Source organism: Drosophila sechellia, chromosome 4, assembly GCF_004382195.2.
Source record: "Drosophila sechellia strain sech25 chromosome 4, ASM438219v1, whole genome shotgun sequence".
NCBI classification, from domain to species: Eukaryota; Metazoa; Arthropoda; class Insecta; order Diptera; family Drosophilidae; genus Drosophila; species Drosophila sechellia.
Window position 1 is genome coordinate 972,665 of NC_045953.1, and position 21,082 is coordinate 993,746.

The 21,082-nt window shown below is 34.6% G+C and overlaps 2 protein-coding genes across 7 annotated transcripts in view; one reads left to right on the plus strand and one right to left on the minus strand.

Annotated features, from left to right (window-relative positions):
• LOC6620100 (paired box protein Pax-6) lies at nt 1-19,122 on the plus strand. 6 transcript variants are annotated; one of them, XR_004362304.1, is made up of 11 exons: nt 2-763; nt 2,364-2,544; nt 7,666-7,903; nt 8,873-9,049; nt 9,483-9,565; nt 13,551-13,805; nt 13,863-14,011; nt 14,893-14,975; nt 17,215-17,334; nt 17,391-17,596; nt 18,286-19,122. XR_004362304.1 is itself a non-coding variant. In XM_032723960.1 (10 exons), exons 1-10 carry the CDS (start codon nt 513-515, stop codon nt 17,483-17,485), a joined length of 1,632 nt encoding a protein of 543 aa, XP_032579851.1. In that variant the 5' UTR covers nt 2-512; the 3' UTR covers nt 17,486-17,952. The 6 variants fall into 6 exon arrangements, 4 of the variants coding, with proteins under 4 accessions (XP_032579853.1, XP_032579851.1, XP_002044313.1 ...); XM_032723960.1 differs by lacking the exon at nt 18,286-19,122 and having other exon boundaries at nt 17,391-17,952; XR_004362303.1 differs by lacking the exons at nt 17,215-17,334; nt 17,391-17,596; nt 18,286-19,122 and adding exons at nt 15,152-15,357; nt 16,047-16,883 and having other exon boundaries at nt 513-763; nt 14,893-15,095.
• The window catches only part of LOC6620101 (plexin-A2), a 17,560-nt gene continuing 15,541 nt past the window's right edge, over nt 19,064-21,082 (minus strand). The window contains exon 10 of the mRNA XM_032723958.1: nt 19,064-19,990. The gene's annotated coding sequence lies outside the window, so the exon portion shown is untranslated. The remainder of the gene's footprint in view (nt 19,991-21,082) is intronic.

Genomic DNA, 21,082 nt, shown 5'->3' on the forward strand with positions numbered 1-21,082 from the left:
CGTTTCGCTTGGCTAAGTGCGCACCTCGTCACTGAAACCAGTTAGCAAAAGAAATTTTGGTTCAAGCTTAAACCGATATCTACGTCACTATTCGATCATTTCGAATGCAAATTATTCCCAGATTAATAAACTAGGTCGCCATCCGTGGCGCTGCCGCCGGGCTGCGGACCCGTACTTTCGACGGAAAATATCGGGACCATTTTCATAAATCATTTATGATACACTGTTAAAACACTCCAACGCTTTCAATCGTGCATACCCAAAACAAAACTCATAAAGTGAAAGTTCATATCCTGGCAAGTAAAAAGTGATAAATGTTAAACAGTCTGAAGTGATAGTCTGGAGTTTGATTACCAGGTGAAGAAGATTATGTATAGGATGTACAAAGTTGGCAACGAAACCCCCCTTCTAACAACAATGAAAAAGGGAGTACTCCTAATTTCTCACTTCCAATAATAAACATACGCACATTTTCACCGAAGTCTCCAACGACGCATTAAAAATAATTAATTATGATGCTAACAACTGAACACATAATGCATGGGCATCCCCACTCGTCGGTCGGGCAAAGTACTCTATTTGGGTGCTCCACTGCGGGCCATAGCGGAATAAATCAGCTGGGCGGAGTATATGTTAATGGCCGGCCACTGCCCGATTCAACGCGTCAAAAAATTGTCGAATTGGCTCACTCCGGCGCACGTCCTTGTGATATTTCAAGAATACTGCAAGTGTCCAACGGTTGCGTAAGCAAAATTTTGGGCAGGTGAGGCATTTCTTAACAAAACAGGAACTACGAAACTAGCTTCCAACAAAAAAATTGCTCAGCTAAGAATTCTGACGTTGGACTTTATTATAAAAGCACGGCGTTAAAACCAGGGACTGATATAAAATTTTGAAAATATGAAAGATTAGATTATTATACCCGTTACTCATAGAGTCAAAGGGTATATTAGATTCGTTGAAAAGTATGTATAAGTATATTTCCGACCTATATATATATATATATTCCGTCTGTCCGTATGAATGTGTCGATCTCAAGAACTATAAAAGCTAGAAGGTTGAGATTAAGCATACTGATTCTAGAGGCAAAGACGCAGCGCAAGTTTGTTGACCCATATTGCCAACACCTTTTTTTGTCTTGCCAATTTCTATCGGTATATCAAAACATTTTGGCCACTCCCCTCTTACACCTACAAAACGCCCAAAACGGATCAATCGATATCCCAGAATAAAATAGAAATTTCGCGTTCGTATTTCCACTAGCCGTGTGACGGGTATCTGGTAGTCGGATAGTCGGGGAACTCGACTATAGCATTCGCTCTGGTTTTTGGTAAGTTTATGGCTTAACTTACGTTTCAGTGGTTTCTATATGCATAAGATCCGAATGCCTCCGAGTCTATTTCGTATCTACTAACAACCGTAAGATTGCGTTGAATCGTCTGTTATAAGAGAACTTGCTTGCTTAGCTTCTGTTCGGCGAATAGCTAAATATGCTTGTTGGAAAAACCTCTTTGCGGCGTTATTGTTGTCATTTCTATGTTTCTATATTCAATCCCATATGCCATTCGCACACTATTTATTTAAGTTTCCATTACCAGAAAAGCACAAAAAGCATATACATACCGGCTGTATTTGACTATTTCAATGTGTACTTGGTATGTCCAGCCTACACACATATAGCGTCGGGGCCTTATCAACTAAAAATATTATTAATATTATCTCGCCGCTAAACTCTTCGACGGCGTTTAACATTGTCACCACTAATAAACCGCCGCGCTTTTCTTTTTACAAGCTGCAGCTTGTAAAAAGAATCTGTACTGCATCTTATGATGTGTCTTCAGTAAGGCCTGACAATTTGAAGACTTTCTTTGTTTGCCACCACTCCGAATTGTTTTTTTGTGTTCATCCAACATTTTGGTTTTTGATTTTTCAATCAATACTAAACATCCCTCTTTTACTTTACTTTAAGTCTATATCTTTCTGAGAATATTTAACGCTTTCGAGTATAGTACCAAATACAAAGTTTCCATATTGAGAAATTTCTTGGTTGACTTACACCTTAAACGTGTCCTTATTGCTACTAATTTTTTCTTAAAACTAATCAGACTAATTAGATATGAGCAGTGCCATTATAAATACTTAAGAGTTAGACAATCAATGATTTTGTTAATATGAAAATTTGAATAAGGTCCCGCATCTCAATATCTCATTGTGTGACTCTGATTATTGAATGAGTACCTATTTAATTGATTAAAATACAAAAAAAATCAAAGTCATATCTTAAAAAGAAGATATTGTATATTCAATGTATTATCTACTTTTATGACTACTCGGATAAAATGTATAAATGTTTCTTTTTTTAGATATTATGAAACAGGATCGATAAAACCTCGAGCTATAGGTGGTTCAAAACCACGAGTAGCTACAACTCCGGTCGTACAAAAAATTGCAGATTACAAACGGGAATGTCCCAGCATATTTGCGTGGGAAATACGAGATCGACTGCTATCGGAACAAGTTTGCAATAGTGATAACATTCCAAGTGTGAGTTATATTTTGCGCACCTAATAATATTTCTGCACGTATTAATAAAAGATCTACCTAACCATTTTAAGCGTTTCCGATCCTATAAAATATGTATGTATATTCATGATCAGAATCTAGGACCAGTGGCCTGTTTTTCTGTTTTAAGTGAAAAATTTAAAATGTTTAAAGCTGGAAGTTTGTTTCAAAAGAATTTTCTAATACAGCCTTATAAACCATCAGCTATTTATAGTTACTTTTACTCTCTTAAAACTATGCGTCAATACGTGGATTGACATCCAAAGTGATTAGTCACTCGTGGAGTAAAATTGTTTACTGGATTCCGTGAAAATAACTTCACAGGTAGAAGAGAGCGTTCCCGACTCTATAAAATATAAATGTATTTCTAAACAGTCCATACAAACGCTGTGATCTCGGGAAGTAAAAGAAGCGGAGATATTAAGCATGCAGATTCAGTAAAGCGGAAATTGGTCATTACATAAGAAAAATGTTTGTCCACGACTACTCTAACGTGCACACAGCACCCGAAACAGTGACGCACTTTTTTTGAAATTTTTTTCAATATTTTTTATTATTTGTCATTGCAATTTCGATCGATACACCAAATGAATTTTGAAATCGGGTAAACATTATGCAACTGGTAGAATGAAACCTATATGGTATATGTACACAAAATTTACCCGCTACTCGTAGAGCAAAAGATTCGTAGATTCGTCGAATGTAACTGATAGAAGAGAGCGTTTCCGGCCAGGATCAGAATCAATACCCGAGTGGATCTGGCCTTGCCCGTCTGTCCGTCCGTGTGACCGTATGAAACGCTAAGAAAAGTTAAGATAAGGCATGCAAATTCCAGAGACGAAACGCAGCGTAAGTTTGTTTACCGATGTTGCCAAGCTTATAAGCCACAAAAACTGTCCGGCCCACATAAAAAAAAATTTAATATATTTTAATTGTATTATTTGGCTGCACAATTTTTATCTCAAGACAGTCACGCCAACACTTGTACAAATTTAAAAAATTTTCTCTTTCGTTTTAAATTAGAATCACCAGCTGAGTCGATCTGGCTATGCCCTTCTGTGCGCCCGCTTTTAACACTGGGTCGATCTAATCATGTCTACCTGTCCATTCCTCTGTATAAATATCGAAATCTCGGAAACCATACTAGTTACAAAGTTTACAGTACTATTAATGAGCTAAATTTTTAAAATATCTATTTTCATCAACGTTTTGAGATTTTTGCGTTTGAGAAAGGGCACCACAAGCGAAATCCCAATTTAAGATCTCTATAATAGATTCAAAGGCTATAAGCAAGGGCGCACAAGGATTAAATAATTTTGGGACAAAACCAATCCATTCTTTTTAAAATAGATTATGAAAAAGATATTTTCGGCACTCTCATGTCATTTTCTGGGTTTTATGGGTCTCTCGATAGTATGCTCTAGTTATATTAATCCGTATAAAAACAAGTCTTTACCTGAATGGGAAAATTTTTATCTTTTTCGCCAAATCCTTCAGGATAGGGAATATACTTTACCTAGGGGATTAGGTTTTGTGGCTTGATAGTTTGTAGCGTTTTTAAATCCGGACTTATGCAACCGCTAAGCAAGTACACATAAGTAATGTTTTATATTAATGCTATGTATTCCATTTTAGTAAAAAAAAAAACAAGAGAGAATGCTGTAGTCGAGTTCCTCGACTATCAGATACCAGTTACTCCGCTACTGTGAATGTGAACCCGAAATTTTATCATTTTTCTGGGATATCTATATACATTTACATATATATATATATTTGAAAACCATGAACAAAATTTAAAAGTTGTTCCAAAGTGTGGGCGTGACCGGCTTGGAGGCTTTAGGGCGTTAGAGTGGGCTAAGCAAAAAGTTTATTTGGCAAACCGATAAAAATTTACGCAACTAACAATATTATGAAAAAATATCCAACAATTTTTCAAAAATGTCGGCGTGGAAGTTTTGTTCGGTTTTAGGGCGTTATAGTGGGCGTGGCAAACATTTTTTACAAGTCGATGGATAAATTATGAAAAAATATATAATTATTTGTCTATATTACATTATATTTTATTTGATATTAAATATTCATTAATTGTCTTTTCAATTTCTATCGGTATGCTGAAATTTGTATGTCATGCCCGCTCTAACGCCTACAAACCGCCCAAAGCTGCCACGCCCACACAAGGTTTTGATTTTTCATCGTTATATTGTTTGTCTTGTCCATTTTTATCGGTATACCAAAAATACTTTGTCCACGCCCATCCGTACACCTAAAAAAAGCCCAAAAACGTCACACCCACACTCATGACCAATTTTTAACTTTTTTCTCACTTTATTCCCCAATATCTATCAATATCCCGGAAGCTGATTAACGAGATTATCGGTATCTCTTGCTATACCCGTTACTCATAGAGTATACTAGATTCCTTGAAAAGTATGTAACAGGCAGAAGAAAGCGTTTCCGACTAAATAAAGTATTTATATATATATATATATATTCTTGTTCAGAATCAATAGCCGAATAGCCGAATCTGTCTGTACGAACGTCGAGATCTCAGGAACTAAAAAAGCTAGAAGGTTCAGATTCAGCATCCAAGAGACAAAGACGCAGCGCAAGTTTTCTGACCCATGTTGCCACTCCCACTCTAACGCCCACAAACCGCACAAAACTGCCACGCCCAAACTTTTGAAACAATTTTCAAACTTTTTTCATAATTTTTTTAGTTTTGTAAATTTCTATCGATTTGAAAAAAAAAATTTGGCAACGCCCACTCTAACGCCCTAAAGGCGCCGAAGCGGTCAAGCCCACACTTTGGAACTATTTTAAAATTTTTTCTCATTATATTTCCCAATATCTATCGATATCCCAGAAATATTTCGAGTTTGCATTCACACTAGCTGAGTAACGGGTGGGGAAAACCAACTATGTCATTCTCTATAGTTTTTTGTATACCCTTTACTCGTTTTTTCTAAAGAAGTCCGTCCCCTTATTTCCCGATTATACTTCTGGTTCAGTTTATTTGATGTCCTTTGATGTTTTGTTCACAAATGTAATGGGCGAGTAATTCATTATGACTATATCTCAATCCAACGTCTATGTACTTCTGTTAAATAAAGAACAACGTTTGGCTTACGGCCCAAGCACGTGCCAGCACTTTAGTCGACTGTGAAAGTGGCATATTTCATGTCTCCTAATGACGTTGTTCACGTATTCACAAAATCTGTTTAAAGCTTGCCTTTAAAAACATGTACACTTTAGAATTAAATATATCGCGAGGGAACGTTAAGAAGAAGTGCCTTGGCTTTATTACATGTAAGTCACCTAACAAGAAGGTTGCTAGACAAGTTTCATGCAGTTTGCTGACTAGTTTGAGAGACTTGTTTGTTAGAATATACTCAAAATGGCCGAAATTGCTCCTTTTATTAGTCGGAAAATAGCAAAATATATAAACCCGTTACTCGTACAGTTTAAGGGTATACTAGATTCGTTGAAAAATATGTACCAGGTAGAAGGAATCGTTTCAGACCATATAAAGTATATATATTCTTGATCAGGATCAATAGCCGAGTCATGTGACCTGTCTGTCTGTCCGTCCGTATGAACGTCGAGATCTCAGGAACTATAAAAGATAGAAGGTTGCGATAAAGCATACAGACTGTAGAGACATAAGCGCCTATCCTAACGCCCACAAACCGCCGAGCACTGCCACGCCCACACTTTTGTAAGAGGTTTTAATATTTTTTCATATTTTTATTAGTTTTGTAAATTTCAGTCGATTTGCCAAAAACAAAACGCCCAAAACTGCCACGCCCACACTTTTTAAAAGTTTTTTGATATTTTCTTATATTTTTATTAGTCTTAATAAGACAACAACAACAATAACAATAACAATAACAACAACAATAATAACAACTTTTTTTCCACGCCCACTCTAACGCCCACCGAGCAAAACTGCCACGTCCATACTTTTGAACAAGTTTTTAAATTTTTTTTAATTTTATTCACCAATATACCAGAAAAATTATGAAATTTTGCGTTCGCATTTCCACTAGCTGAGTAACGGGTATCTGATAGTCGGAGAAGTCTACTATAGTATTCTCTCTTGTTTTGTTTCAGATTATTTTGCTATTTTTAGCTATTACAAAAGCACTAATTTTTATGCTCTAAAAAGATTGATTTTTGTAAGTGAAATTACAATGTATTCTTATTTATTATCTCTTATTAACGTCTTATTCTTCGAGCAAAGGGTACAAAATTTATATTAAATTTAATGGACTTACACGTGTGTTATCATTTATAAAAGAATATCATTAACAAGCAAGAAAAACTCTTTAGTCGAAGTTTTTAACTGCATACGTTACTAGTCGTTACTAGATTTACCAGAACCTGCATGTATATCAAATTGTTAGCATTTGTTTGTAGTTCCCGGATCACATTGCTTATACGGACATAAAGACGAACATTTTACGATCAACGCTTTTAGTGATCCTTATCGAAAATACAAGCACTTTGTTGTAGCAGTTACAAACTCTTCAGATTCGTTGATATGTATACCCTTTTGCTCTACGATTAACGCTTCCTCCTACCTGTTACATATTACAGCGAATGTAGTATAGCCTATTGCTTTACGAAGAATACTCTGAATAATGCGCAGTGTGGGGTCTAGAATCGACAACCGAGCTATCATAATAATAAGTATAATAGATTTCTGTGTATATATCTTTCTCGCTCTCAAAATCGGATTGGCTAAAATATTTGTTAGCCAATCGAGAAGCAGAAATGAAGAATGGGGGTTGGCTCAAAAAGTTACGCACCCATGACGAGTTTGGTTAGAAAGCATGAAAGAAGTAGGAAATACTTTTGGTCTTCAGTAATTTAAAATGGCTTAGAGTCATCATACTCAGTATATGTGTACTATTTATGTACATAATGCCGTTCGAAGACTTGTAAGCACATCCTTTTTAGGCCTTGCATTCGCTAGCGTCAGTAAATAAGAAGTTAGTGTTTGTTGGTTTGCTTGTGTTTCAGTACACATAGTTTTTCCAATTGGAAATGTACATATTGTGTTCATGTATTTTATTGTACGCAGTATACTGGGATTATTTGCAGGTTTCATCTATTAATCGAGTCTTACGAAACCTGGCTTCACAAAAGGAGCAGCAAGCTCAACAACAAAACGAATCCGTTTATGAAAAGCTTCGCATGTTTAATGGCCAAACGGGCGGATGGGCATGGTATCCAAGCAATACAACGACGGCACATTTGACGCTACCACCAGCAGCTTCCGTAGTGACATCTCCTGCAAATTTATCAGGGCAGGCCGATCGGGATGATGTTCAAAAAAGAGGCAAGTAGAAATATTGGATACAAATATATATAATAATGTACAAAATTTGTTCCTATGATTAAAACAAACAATTAAGTAAATCTATTAGGCATTAAAATTGTAGAGATTTCCTTCTGTCCAATTTCTTTGATCAGAATATTGTCCATTGAAAGAAAGGTCCCTGTGTTAAATAAAATGTTTCCGACTCCAAAGAGGGTTGAAAACAATTGCAAGTATTTTGTCACAGATGAGCAAACATCAGGGCAAACATATAGTTAATTTGTTGGTCATTTGTTATTTGCTATTAAGTTTCATTGAATTCTATTCCAGCTTCTGATACTTTGAATTGTGTTTTATTCAATCAATAAATTGAGCTAGCATATGTCTTCATTACCAATAAGCATCAACCGACCCCTTAATACCGTTTAATGTCGTTTGTTTGTGACGAAGAAAATTAAACCATTTCAGAAAAGGAAATACGTTTGTTAGTAAAATTAATGAAAATACATAGACTACTACCAACTATTCTAAAATTCATTTCGTTTTCTAATCCTACATTAAACAAAAAAAGCAGCTACCATTAGCAAGCCGATGCTCATATACCTTTCCAGTAAATATAGATTTAACAAGTATATGGAAACTATGATTTTTATACCTTTTACTCGTACAGTAAAATGGTACGAGCTATTTTATACCACTACACAAGCCGATTCTAGTTTCTACGCCCAGCTTTGCCCCCACAAACATTTTCATATATAATGATATTTTACGACTCCGTATGACTCGTTGTCAACAGTAGTAAAAGGCAATGTCTGACAGTACTAAATATATTCTTTATCAAAGGCGCTAGCCTGGTTAATGTAGTCAAATCCGTCTGTTCGTATAAGCGGATACGTATGGTTGTGACAGTCAAGACACTGGTGTTTCTCCTTGTTTTTGAAGTACATCTTAAACAAAAACGTATTATATTGTTTTCCGTTTTTGTTTTAGAATTACAATTTTCAATAGAAGTTTCGCATACAAACTCTCACGATAGTACATCAGATGGCAACTCTGAACATAATTCATCCGGGGACGAAGACTCTCAAATGCGGTTGCGCCTAAAAAGGAAGTTACAGCGCAATCGGACATCATTTTCTAATGAGCAAATTGACAGTCTCGAAAAAGGTAACAAAGTGTTGTACTTTACCTAGGTTATTACCTTTCCTCACCACTTAACACTTCATTATAACAATTTTTTTTAATATTATTAGTTTTACAAATAAATAGCTAAAGAATAAAAATAAAACGGTATCGACTTTCAAAGATAGTCGAATTCTGTGAATGAACTTCGAGCAAATATTAAAAACAAAACGTAATTGATTTCGTTTTCTTTATTGCCGCGACGTAGAGAAACACCATATACAAACCATATATACAAAATCAGTTGATGCTCAAACTTACGTAATACTAAACCTAATTATCATTTTTTAATTGCTCGCATGTTTGCTGTTTATAACTTCAAAATATATTCGTTTTACAGTAATACATACCATAAGGTCTATTTTAGAATTAATCACTAATATATATATATCTGAACTTTTATCGACGTGCATTACAGAATTTGAAAGAACACATTATCCCGATGTTTTTGCTCGAGAAAGGCTTGCTGATAAAATTGGTTTGCCAGAGGCACGTATTCAGGTTTGTCTTTCAGTTTTGTTTAATTATATTCTGTTTGTAGTCCTTTTTTGCAGAGCTCAATTTATTTATATTTTTGTAAATTATGTAATTATTATGTCAATATGTTTAAACAAAAAAAATGGTTTATGAAATTCCCCAAAAGTGTTTTTATTAGCAATTAGCAAATTTAAAATAATTTGATCGATCATTAATGGTGTGGGCTATAAAAGCGACACCTACAAAAAAGTATTTCATTTATTTTATATATTTTATATTAAATATATTTATATTATATATATTAATTTAAAATAACTTCGAATGCACACGCATTAATTAAAGCAATGATTTTTATAAGTAAAATATTCGGCACAAAAATTATTATTGCGCTTATGTTAGCTTTGATGAAAAATGTAGTATTTTAATCGTCAAAATCGATAGCTCCGCTTTAACTTCGAGTGAGGATTTTGCTGTCACGTTTTTTTTCGTTATCATTTTTTCTATGTTTCATAACTAGAATTGCGCCAGCCGATTCAAATTGTAATATATGAAAGTTTTAATATTGCTACGCCCAGTTTAGCGCAAACAAACTTTTTCCAATATATAAAGATTTTACGACTCGTAAGTAAGAAATACAATCACCCCTAAATTACTCTCGGCGCTAATCCGGAGCACAGTAATTACCCGTTACCCGAGTAAAGGGGTATACTAGATTAGTCTAAAATAATGTAACAGGCAGAAGATGTAACGTCGAGATCTCAGGAACTATAAAAGCTAGAAGTTTGAGATACACCATACAAATTCTAGACCCATGTTGCCACGTCTACTCAAACGACCGCAAACCAAAAAAACATTGCCAAGCCCACACTTCTGATAAATGTGTTAATATTTTTTCACATTTTTGTATATGTAAGCTTCTATCGATTTCCAAAAAAAATTTGCTACGCCCACACCCTAAGCCGCCCAAAATTGCAAAGCCCACATTTTTGAAAAATTGTTGGATATTTTTTCATAATTTTATTGGACGTGTAAATTTTTATCTAATTGCCACGTCCACTTTAGCGCCCTAAATACCGACCCATTATATAACAAATCTGCTTAAAAAATAGAAAATTATAGAAAAGATATTCTTTAAGGCTATATAAACTCAGCTTGCCGAAGCCAAAGCTTCCTTTCTTGATACATCCGTTAATCGTAGTGTGAAAGCGTATACTAGATTAATTGAAAAGTATGTAACAGGTACAAGACAGCGATTCCAACCATATGCTGTATATATATACATTTACATTTACAATAAATTATTTAATATCTGGTCGATCTGGTCATGTTGGTCTGTCTACTACCCAATATAAAGGTTATATTAGATTAATTGAAATTATAATTAGCTTGGCGGATTGCTGGAGTTAGAATGGGCAACACAAATAATAAAATAAACAAAAATCGAAACATTTTTCGATATTGTATTTCCCCTTGACATTTTAGGTGTCATCAGAATCTGCAGCCTAATTTTAACTTTCTAACTTTTATGGCTCCCGAAATCACAGCATTCTTACGGACGGACAGACGCAACGATACACATACAGACGGACATGACCAGATCGACTCGGCTAATGACCGCGTTCATGCATATATGTATATATTTCAAAATCAGATCAAAAATCATGCGTATCCATTAATACACAACTTATCGGTATTTTTGCAACACATGCATAAGAGTGTCGAAGTTTTATATAATCTTAAATAATTTACTATACTGAATCTTGCAAAATAATTGTAAAACATTTTAACTCGAGGCGTCAAGTATAAGCAGCGGAATGGGCGGTTTAGAAGTCATCCCTCAAATGCTTTTCACCCCTAAAGCTGTGTTGTTTTGTCGTCAAAGTGAGATGAAATACTTATCGTTCCGCTCTTGATTATTTGTTTAAGTGAATAAAAACAATTTGACTGTAAAAATACTTGAAGCTTCTTGTGATTTTTCGCATTGAGTGGTAATAACGGGGGCGAAGCGGGATATACCAAGCTTTAAGGGCTTGGTCGGAAGCCGGAGTGGGAACTGCAACAATAACGCTGGGTAATAAATGTCATGGGGAAAATATATTAAAGCAAAAAGTATTGTAATACGTTTTCACCCCTTTGTCATCTTTAATGCTTCGGCTCACTTTATTTCGCTTGTTATGTTACAAGTAAAACCGCATGCAAAGGGTGATTTCTCCTAAACTAAACTGCGTGACAAAGAAATATGTAGGTTCATTAGACTGCAAGTGTTTTTTTTTTTCTCAAAAAAACATTGGTTATGCTCTTTCCACTTCCGTCATAATAAAAATCAATACCAACAGCATCACCGTTCCTTACCTTAGTCTACATACATGTGGCTGTGGGTGCCACTAATGAAATTTATGTTTTATGTTTTTACAGTTTTTAATCGTAAAAGTAGCCAACTGATATTTTTCGCTAAGCTCTTAACAATCTACATAATAAAGAGCACGAAATGACACACAAGTCTGTACGTGTTTACCTACGAAAATACAGTAAATAACAACAAAATAATTGGTACACCAAATTCATTAATTTTTTTTTTTTTTTTTGTGGTATACAAATAAAAAATGTAAATATTTGAGCGTTAGAGTGGTCGTAGTAAAAATTTGTTTGGCAAATCGATCAAAATTTACAAGACTAATAAAAATATGATAACATATCACAACATTTTTTAAAAGTGTTGGCGTGACAGTTTTAAGCGGCTTGTGGGCGTAAGAGTGGGCGTGGCAATATGGGTCAACAAACTTGAGCCGCGTCTATGTCTCTAATTTGATACCTTTCGTGCTTAAATTTAAAAGCCCTATCTTAAAATCGGAATGAATATATTCTTCAAATCTTTAATTTGGCTTGGCCTAAAAGAATAAAATTAAGATTAGTTATTAAACTTAAAGGAATAAAAATAGTTTTTATGTTATCATACATATCAACGATGTATTGAAATTAAGTTTAGCATTTTGCCCAACATAACGTAACGTGAGCCAAGCGTTTTTCCTGGATGGGTGATACGTTCTTAAGAGGGAACGCTATAGTCGAGTTCTCCGACTCTCAGATAACAGTTACTCAGCCAGTGAAAGTGCGAACGAGAAATTTCAACATTTTCTGGAATACCTCTAGAAATTGGGAAAATAATTATATAATTAAAAAAAACTCATCATTTTTCAATAGTGAAATAGTGGCAATAAGCTTTTGGGCAAATCGATAGAAATTTACAAGCCATATATGTAGAATAATGAACAAACATTACACTTTTCATTTTTCTCCTACCTGTAACATAAATTTCAACGAATCTATTAAACGCTTTTACTCTACGAATAACAAAATTTTTCGACACTTTTGTTACGTAAGAAGCGGCGTGGTTAAAATGTGTATAGCTTTTCTAAAGTCTTCTAGACTAATACAAAAAATATCAAAACATTTTTCAAAGTGCAAAATTTGGGAAAAAAACTTTTGCTGCGTCTATGTCTCTGGAATCTGCACTAGGTTTAACTTATTATCCTTTATAGTTTCCAAGATCTTGACGTTAATATCGACGGACAGGAGGACGTACATGGCCAGATTGACTCCGCTGTTGATCCTGATCAAGATATAGATAGATATATATATTGTAGGGTCGGAATCGCTTCCTTTTACCTGTTAAATACTTTTTAACGAACCTAGTAACGGCTATAAAAAGACTTTCTTTGAAAATACATACTAAATTTGAAGTCAATTTAAAAATCTTGTAAAGATAATAAGCTGTTTATTATAAGCGCTTAAAATAAAAAAAACGTAGGAATCGAGTCAGCGGATTTCGTTGGCGGGCTAGTAACTAAAAATATGTAGCTACATACATTATTTATTTTCTTTTTTAGTTTACATAGTTAATTATATATAAATATATTATATTATTAAAATATATTTTTTAATATCAGAAATATGAAGTTTGTTTAACATATAAAAATCAATAACCTTCATCGTGAAATATTTTTAATAGGTTTGGTTTTCAAACCGACGAGCTAAATGGCGCCGAGAAGAAAAAATGCGAACTCAGAGAAGATCGGCCGATACCGTGGACGGCAGTGGTCGACCCAGCACGGCAAATAATCCTTCAGTAACGACTGCGTCTTCCTCCGTCGCAACGTCAAACAACTCGACTCCAGGGATTGTCAACTCAGCAATCAACGTCGCGGAACGAGCATCATCTGCGTTAATTAGTAATAGCCTTCCTGAGGCTTCAAATGGACCAACTGTAAGAAATTTTTTGTGATCATGATGTTTTTAAACTTCCTTATACCTTCTTAAATAGGTTTTGGGTGGTGAAGCTAATACTACACACACCAGCTCTGAAAGCCCACCACTTCAGCCAGCGGCACCGCGGCTACCCTTAAATTCTGGATTCAACACCATGTACCCATCTATCCCACAACCGATTGCAACTATGGCTGAAAATTACAAGTAGGTTTCTAAAAGCGTTGAAATGGGCATGGCAAAAAATTTCTTGGAAATCTACAGAAATTTACAAGACTAATTAAATATCAAAAAAAAATTCAAGAGTGTCTGGGTGGTGTTCGGGTCAGTTTGTGGGCGTTAGTTTTTTTTCGATTAAAATTTAAAAACGTAATAAAAATATGAAAAAAATCGAAATATTTTTCAAAAGTGAGGGCGTGGCAGTTTTGGGTAATTGGTGGGCGTTAGAGTGTGCGCAGCTATAGAAATTTACAAGACTAATAAAATTATGAAAAAATATCCAAACATTTTTAAAAAATGTGGGCGTCACAGTTTTTTGCGGCTTGTGGGTGTTGGAGTAAGAGTGGCAACATGGGTCAACAAACTTGCGCTTCTGCTTTGTATCTAGAATCTGCGAACATCGCCAGATCGACTCAGCTTTTGATCCTGATCAAGAATATATATACTTTATATGGTCGGAAACGCTTCTTTCTGTCTGTTACTTACTTTTCAACGAATCTAGTATACACTTTAACTCTACAAGTAATGGTTATAACAACGAAGGATCCTTTTTTAATGTTTTTATATTATTGCCTTGGCAGCTATATTAGGGACTGATACGGGACTTAACTGTATCGACTCTGCTGTTTAGATATGTACATGGTTTATGGTAAATGTCTCAATACTTCCACTGCTAGGGTATAAAACTTGTCTACTTGGCACTTTTTTTGCGAAACGATTTTTTCGCGTAACGATTTGATTATGTCTATGCCTACCAAAGTCCGACTTACAAAGCAGCCTACAGCCCTACAAATTTAAAAAAAAAGTTCAAATATTTTAAAAAACTTTACCAAGGTAATTGTTTCATCTTAATCTTTTTACGTTGACAGCTCCTCCTTAGGATCAATGACCCCGTCATGCTTACAACAACGCGATGCCTATCCTTACATGTTTCACGATCCGTTATCACTAGGATCTCCCTATGTGTCAGCCCACCATCGAAATACAGCTTGCAACCCCTCAGCGGCGCATCAACAGCCCCCTCAGCATGGTGTTTATACCAATAGTTCTTCAATGCCATCATCAAACACAGGTAACGTTGTGCTCCTATTCTTAGAGGTGAATATTAACAACCGTTAATTTTCTTAGGTGTCATTTCTGCGGGCGTTTCGGTGCCTGTCCAGATTTCAACGCAAAATGTATCTGACCTAACGGGAAGCAATTACTGGCCACGTCTTCAGTGATCGACAATCTTTGGCTCACCATTAGATCATTTGTCAAAGGCGACTGCCGCTGCAATCATTGCCGCACAAGCAGCTGAGAAAAGCCATAATCACCGAAAAAAGCATTCAATTGTTAGTATACACACCACAAAAAGTAAAAAAAACCCACCTAGTTTGAAGACACAGACAATGTGCTGTTCATCCAGATATTTAAACATGACCGTCGGGGCGGGGAAGGATGTAGATGTTGTCATAGGCCAAGGTCTTATAGTGTCCTTAACACCACATATTTCAGGAAAGCCGGAGCTTTTTGGTAGTCCTAACTTGAACTACCATCAGGACTTTCAAGTAATCTAAATAGGCTGAACCTTTTCGGTCTGAAACTTGTGAATTGCACACTAGATGTATTTTAAAAGTCAAATGAAATGTTAAATCTACATTAAAATTGATGTTATTTTTGAATAAAAATTCAAGATTTGTAAACAATTTTTCCTCATCTTTCACATCCTTTTTTAAGTTTCAAACATTCCTGTTCTGCGAAGATAAGTTAAAGTACTTTTTATCTAAAGTAATATTTTAATCTACAATCCTACAGACCTTTTCACTGTTGATAAACACGCAATCGGGATATTAGACTTTTACAGTCGCTTGGAATTTTTTAAACCTTCACAATTTTATTTATATTTTGAACCATTTTTTGATATATTAAGTTTAACTTATTCATTTAATAATACTATTTATTATACGTCTTTAAGTAAACAATGAGCAATGCTCATTCATACTCTTGAAAAAACCATTAACGATGTGTGTCCTTTTTCCAGCCGACCCGTATTCCACAACTATTATATACTTATTACCAAACATAGGGAAGTGCGTGGAAGACGGATATAAAGCAAAGTGACTTTATACATGATTTTACATTTACATTAAATTCATATATGTTTTTAGGGTCGTAAGCGTTATAGTTTCATCTACTAATAACGTACATCTAAACACATCTCTCATACCCTTTTCCTCTACGATTAAATCCCCAAATTGTTTTGTGCTAATGTGCTAACCATAGGACATTTTGAACTAAAAATTACATTTGTTAAGGTTCAATACAAATTACAAAATGATGCTAATTAAAAGTCTTATAAACATTTTGACGAAATTATTAATTTGAATTATATAGAGAAATTTAAGTACAAGAACATTATCTACTGTACGTATCTATTAAAAGATTAAAGTGTTTCTAATTTGATCGGTATGAAATAAAGTAAAACCATTTATTCATTTGATAAAAAAAAGCGTAAACCTCATACAAATAAATAAAAAACACTTCGCGTATACTGGTCAATATGTTTTAAAAAATCTATATTTTATTATAATATATTAAAATTATAAGTTATGTGTACATGATTCTTTTAAAAATGTAAGCTATTAGTTATTACTCCATGTGTACACCGTTTGTAAAACAGAAACTTATAACAACGTAAGATTGAATGAAGTGCAACGAACTTGACTACAATGAAGGAAATGAGCTAACATCTCATCCAAATAAACACCAACCCCAACAAGCCTTCAGGTTTATATCAATAATAATAAAACGTCGTATAATTATAATGTATGGTTCAAATTTATATTTAGAATAAATTAATGTAACATTTCAGAATACAGATGTATCTGTTGTTCTTAAAAGGGACTTAATAAAATGCAACTTAAATAAAAAACAAAATAGAATGCTATAGTCGAGTTCCCCGACTATCAGATACACGTTACTCAGCTAGTGTGAACGTTTTGTCGGCTTTAAGGCGTGGCAAAAAGTTTTTTGGAAAGCAATAGATATATACAAAACTAATAAAATTTTGAAAAAATATCCAAAAATTTTTCAAAAATGCGGGCGTGTCAGTTATGCGCGTCATGTGGGCGTGACAACAACCTGTTACATACTTTTCATCGAATCTAGTAGACCTAGTATATAATTACTTTCTGATCCGTTATCACTAGGATCTCCCTATGTGTCAGCCCACCATCGAAATACAGCTTGCAACCCCTCAGCGGCGCATCAACAGCCCCCTCAGCATGGTGTTTATACCAATAGTTCTTCAATGCCATCATCAAACACAGGTAACGTTGTGCTCCTATTCTTAGAGGTGAATATTAACAACCGTTAATTTTCTTAGGTGTCATTTCTGCGGGCGTTTCGGTGCCTGTCCAGATTTCAACGCAAAATGTATCTGACCTAACGGGAAGCAATTACTGGCCACGTCTTCAGTGATCGACAATCTTTGGCTCACCATTAGATCATTTGTCAAAGGCGACTGCCGCTGCAATCATTGCCGCACAAGCAGCTGAGAAAAGCCATAATCACCGAAAAAAGCATTCAATTGTTAGTATACACACCACAAAAAGTAAAAAAAACCCACCTAGTTTGAAGACACAGACAATGTGCTGTTCATCCAGATATTTAAACATGACCGTCGGGGCGGGGAAGGATGTAGATGTTGTCATAGGCCAAGGTCTTATAGTGTCCTTAACACCACATATTTCAGGAAAGCCGGAGCTTTTTGGTAGTCCTAACTTGAACTACCATCAGGACTTTCAAGTAATCTAAATAGGCTGAACCTTTTCGGTCTGAAACTTGTGAATTGCACACTAGATGTATTTTAAAAGTCAAATGAAATGTTAAATCTACATTAAAATTGATGTTATTTTTGAATAAAAATTCAAGATTTGTAAACAATTTTTCCTCATCTTTCACATCCTTTTTTAAGTTTCAAACATTCCTGTTCTGCGAAGATAAGTTAAAGTACTTTTTATCTAAAGTAATATTTTAATCTACAATCCTACAGACCTTTTCACTGTTGATAAACACGCAATCGGGATATTAGACTTTTACAGTTGCTTGGAATTTTTTAAACCTTCACAATTTTATTTATATTTTGAACCATTTTTTGATATATTAAGTTTAACTTATTCATTTAATAATACTATTTATTATACGTCTTTAAGTAAACAATGAGCAATGCTCATTCATACTCTTGAAAAAACCATTAACGATGTGTGTCCTTTTTCCAGCCGACCCGTATTCCACAACTATTATATACTTATTACCAAACATAGGGAAGTGCGTGGAAGACGGATATAAAGCAAAGTGACTTTATACATGATTTTACATTTACATTAAATTCATATATGTTTTTAGGGTCGTAAGCGTTATAGTTTCATCTACTAATAACGTACATCTAAACACATCTCTCATACCCTTTTCCTCTACGATTAAATCCCCAAATTGTTTTGTGCTAATGTGCTAACCATAGGACATTTTGAACTAAAAATTACATTTGTTAAGGTTCAATACAAATTACAAAATGATGCTAATTAAAAGTCTTATAAACATTTTGACGAAATTATTAATTTGAATTATATAGAGAAATTTAAGTACAAGAACATTATCTACTGTACGTATCTATTAAAAGATTAAAGTGTTTCTAATTTGATCGGTATGAAATAAAGTAAAACCATTTATTCATTTGATAAAAAAAAGCGTAAACCTCATACAAATAAATAAAAAACACTTCGCGTATACTGGTCAATATGTTTTAAAAAATCTATATTTTATTATAATATATTAAAATTATAAGTTATGTGTACATGATTCTTTTAAAAATGTAAGCTATTAGTTATTACTCCATGTGTACACCGTTTGTAAAACAGAAACTTATAACAACGTAAGATTGAATGAAGTGCAACGAACTTGACTACAATGAAGGAAATGAGCTAACATCTCATCCAAATAAACACCAACCCCAACAAGCCTTCAGGTTTATATCAATAATAATAAAACGTCGTATAATTATAATGTATGGTTCAAATTTATATTTAGAATAAATTAATGTAACATTTCAGAATACAGATGTATCTGTTGTTCTTAAAAGGGACTTAATAAAATGCAACTTAAATAAAAAACAAAATAGAATGCTATAGTCGAGTTCCCCGACTATCAGATACACGTTACTCAGCTACGTTTACGTTTTGTCGGCTTTAAGGCGTGGCAAAAAGTTTTTTGGAAAGCAATAGATATATACAAAACTAATAAAATTTTGAAAAAATATCCAAAAATTTTTCAAAAATGCGGGCGTGTCAGTTATGCGCGTCATGTGGGCGTGACAACAACCTGTTACATACTTTTCATCGAATCTAGTAGACCTAGTATATAATTACTTTCTGATCCCTCTGTTTAGATGATGTCGATTTATAAATAGCAAGGAGTGATCTTGTAAAATACGATAGAAAAAATCAAATGATAGAATACTACCTTGATCAAAAAGTTCCCGGAATTTATTCAGAAAAGAGATTATACATCAAAATCGATATTGTCCCCTTCAAAGTACTCCCCATCGACTGCAACGCACTTATGCCAGCGCTTGATCCCATCCTTGAAACATTTTTCATATTCAATTTGCGGTATGGCCATCAAAGCCATCTTCGATTTTTCCATGATTTCATCCCGGGTGCTGAAACGTGTTCCACGGAGCGGTTTCTTGAGTCGACCGAATAGGAAAAAGTCGCAGGGAGCCAAGTCAGGAGAATTCGGTGGTTGTTGAATGGTATTCGTTCCGTTTTTAGCCAAATGTTCACGGATAATGATGGCATTCAACGCGGTTCCTTTTTTGCACGAAATTCAGGTCTTTCGGCACCAGCTTTGCAGCGACACGTCTGAGGCCCAAATCATTAACCAAAATGTCTTGAACGGATCCAAAAGCCAAAGGGTTGTGCCAACCTAAAAAAAAAAAAGAGAAATAAAATCGGGTGACTGAAAGCGCCACACGGTGGTGATTCCGGGAACTTTTTGATCAAGGTAGTATGTTCACGATTTCGGCCCCTAAATAATTTTATCTGACTTTAATTAAATTATTGTGTTTTATTGAGCATTAGACAATGAAATGCGATTGGAATCGTCCCTACATAAGACTTCTCCGAATCCCGCGTTTTAAAAATATAAGGCTTACGGCAGAGTAAGAGCTTTGCGAGAAGCGAGCTACATTGCTATCTTTTAGTTATTAATGTGGATGGATTCGGTCGAGGAATTTTTTGCATCAAGCGCAAGTATTAACTTTCTGTTAAAAAAAATTGTCGTCCACCCCCTTAACTGCAATAGAAATTAATGGCGAAATGGCGAATAGAAATGCACGGATATCTAATTCGACTTTTGATTATATTTTAAATAAAATTAGTAGTCGTTTGACGAAGAATTGGCCAAATATTGTTAAACACCCTATACTGCTGTAATTAAAGCACAGAACACGCTCTGAGCGAGTTGAATCAATTAAGCAGGTTGCAAACTGCACTCTCGTTTTATCGCTTGAGCTCGCAACTCGCTTCGCTCTCACTCTGACATCTTTCGAGCGATTATACTTCAACATGCATGCAGTGGTTTATCGCTTGTTCTCGCCTAATATTATCGCTTCGCTTCTCGTGCGCACTCTGCCGTACTTTCGCAATTACTTTTTCACTGCACTTTGGCCCATTAAGCAATTCAATGAAATAGCTTTATTTTTGGCCCTCCCTTAAATTAATTAATGATTTCTTTTATAATTTCGTTTCACCAACAGTAGGCCACATTTGCGATAACTTGTGGCGACGTACTTTCCAAATCGAAATTTCTTGCTGCCGATTGCAAAATTTTGTTTGCCATATCTGAGTTGGGGACAGAATTAAAATATTTATAAAGTACCCAAGTGGAATAATGATCTTGTTGTGTGTTGTGGAATAAACACTGATCACTGAGAAAAATATTCTTTCTAATCTATTTAATTTGATATAAAAAAGGGCATTTAGTTTTTATATCGTCCAGACAAAAGTGACTGTTATA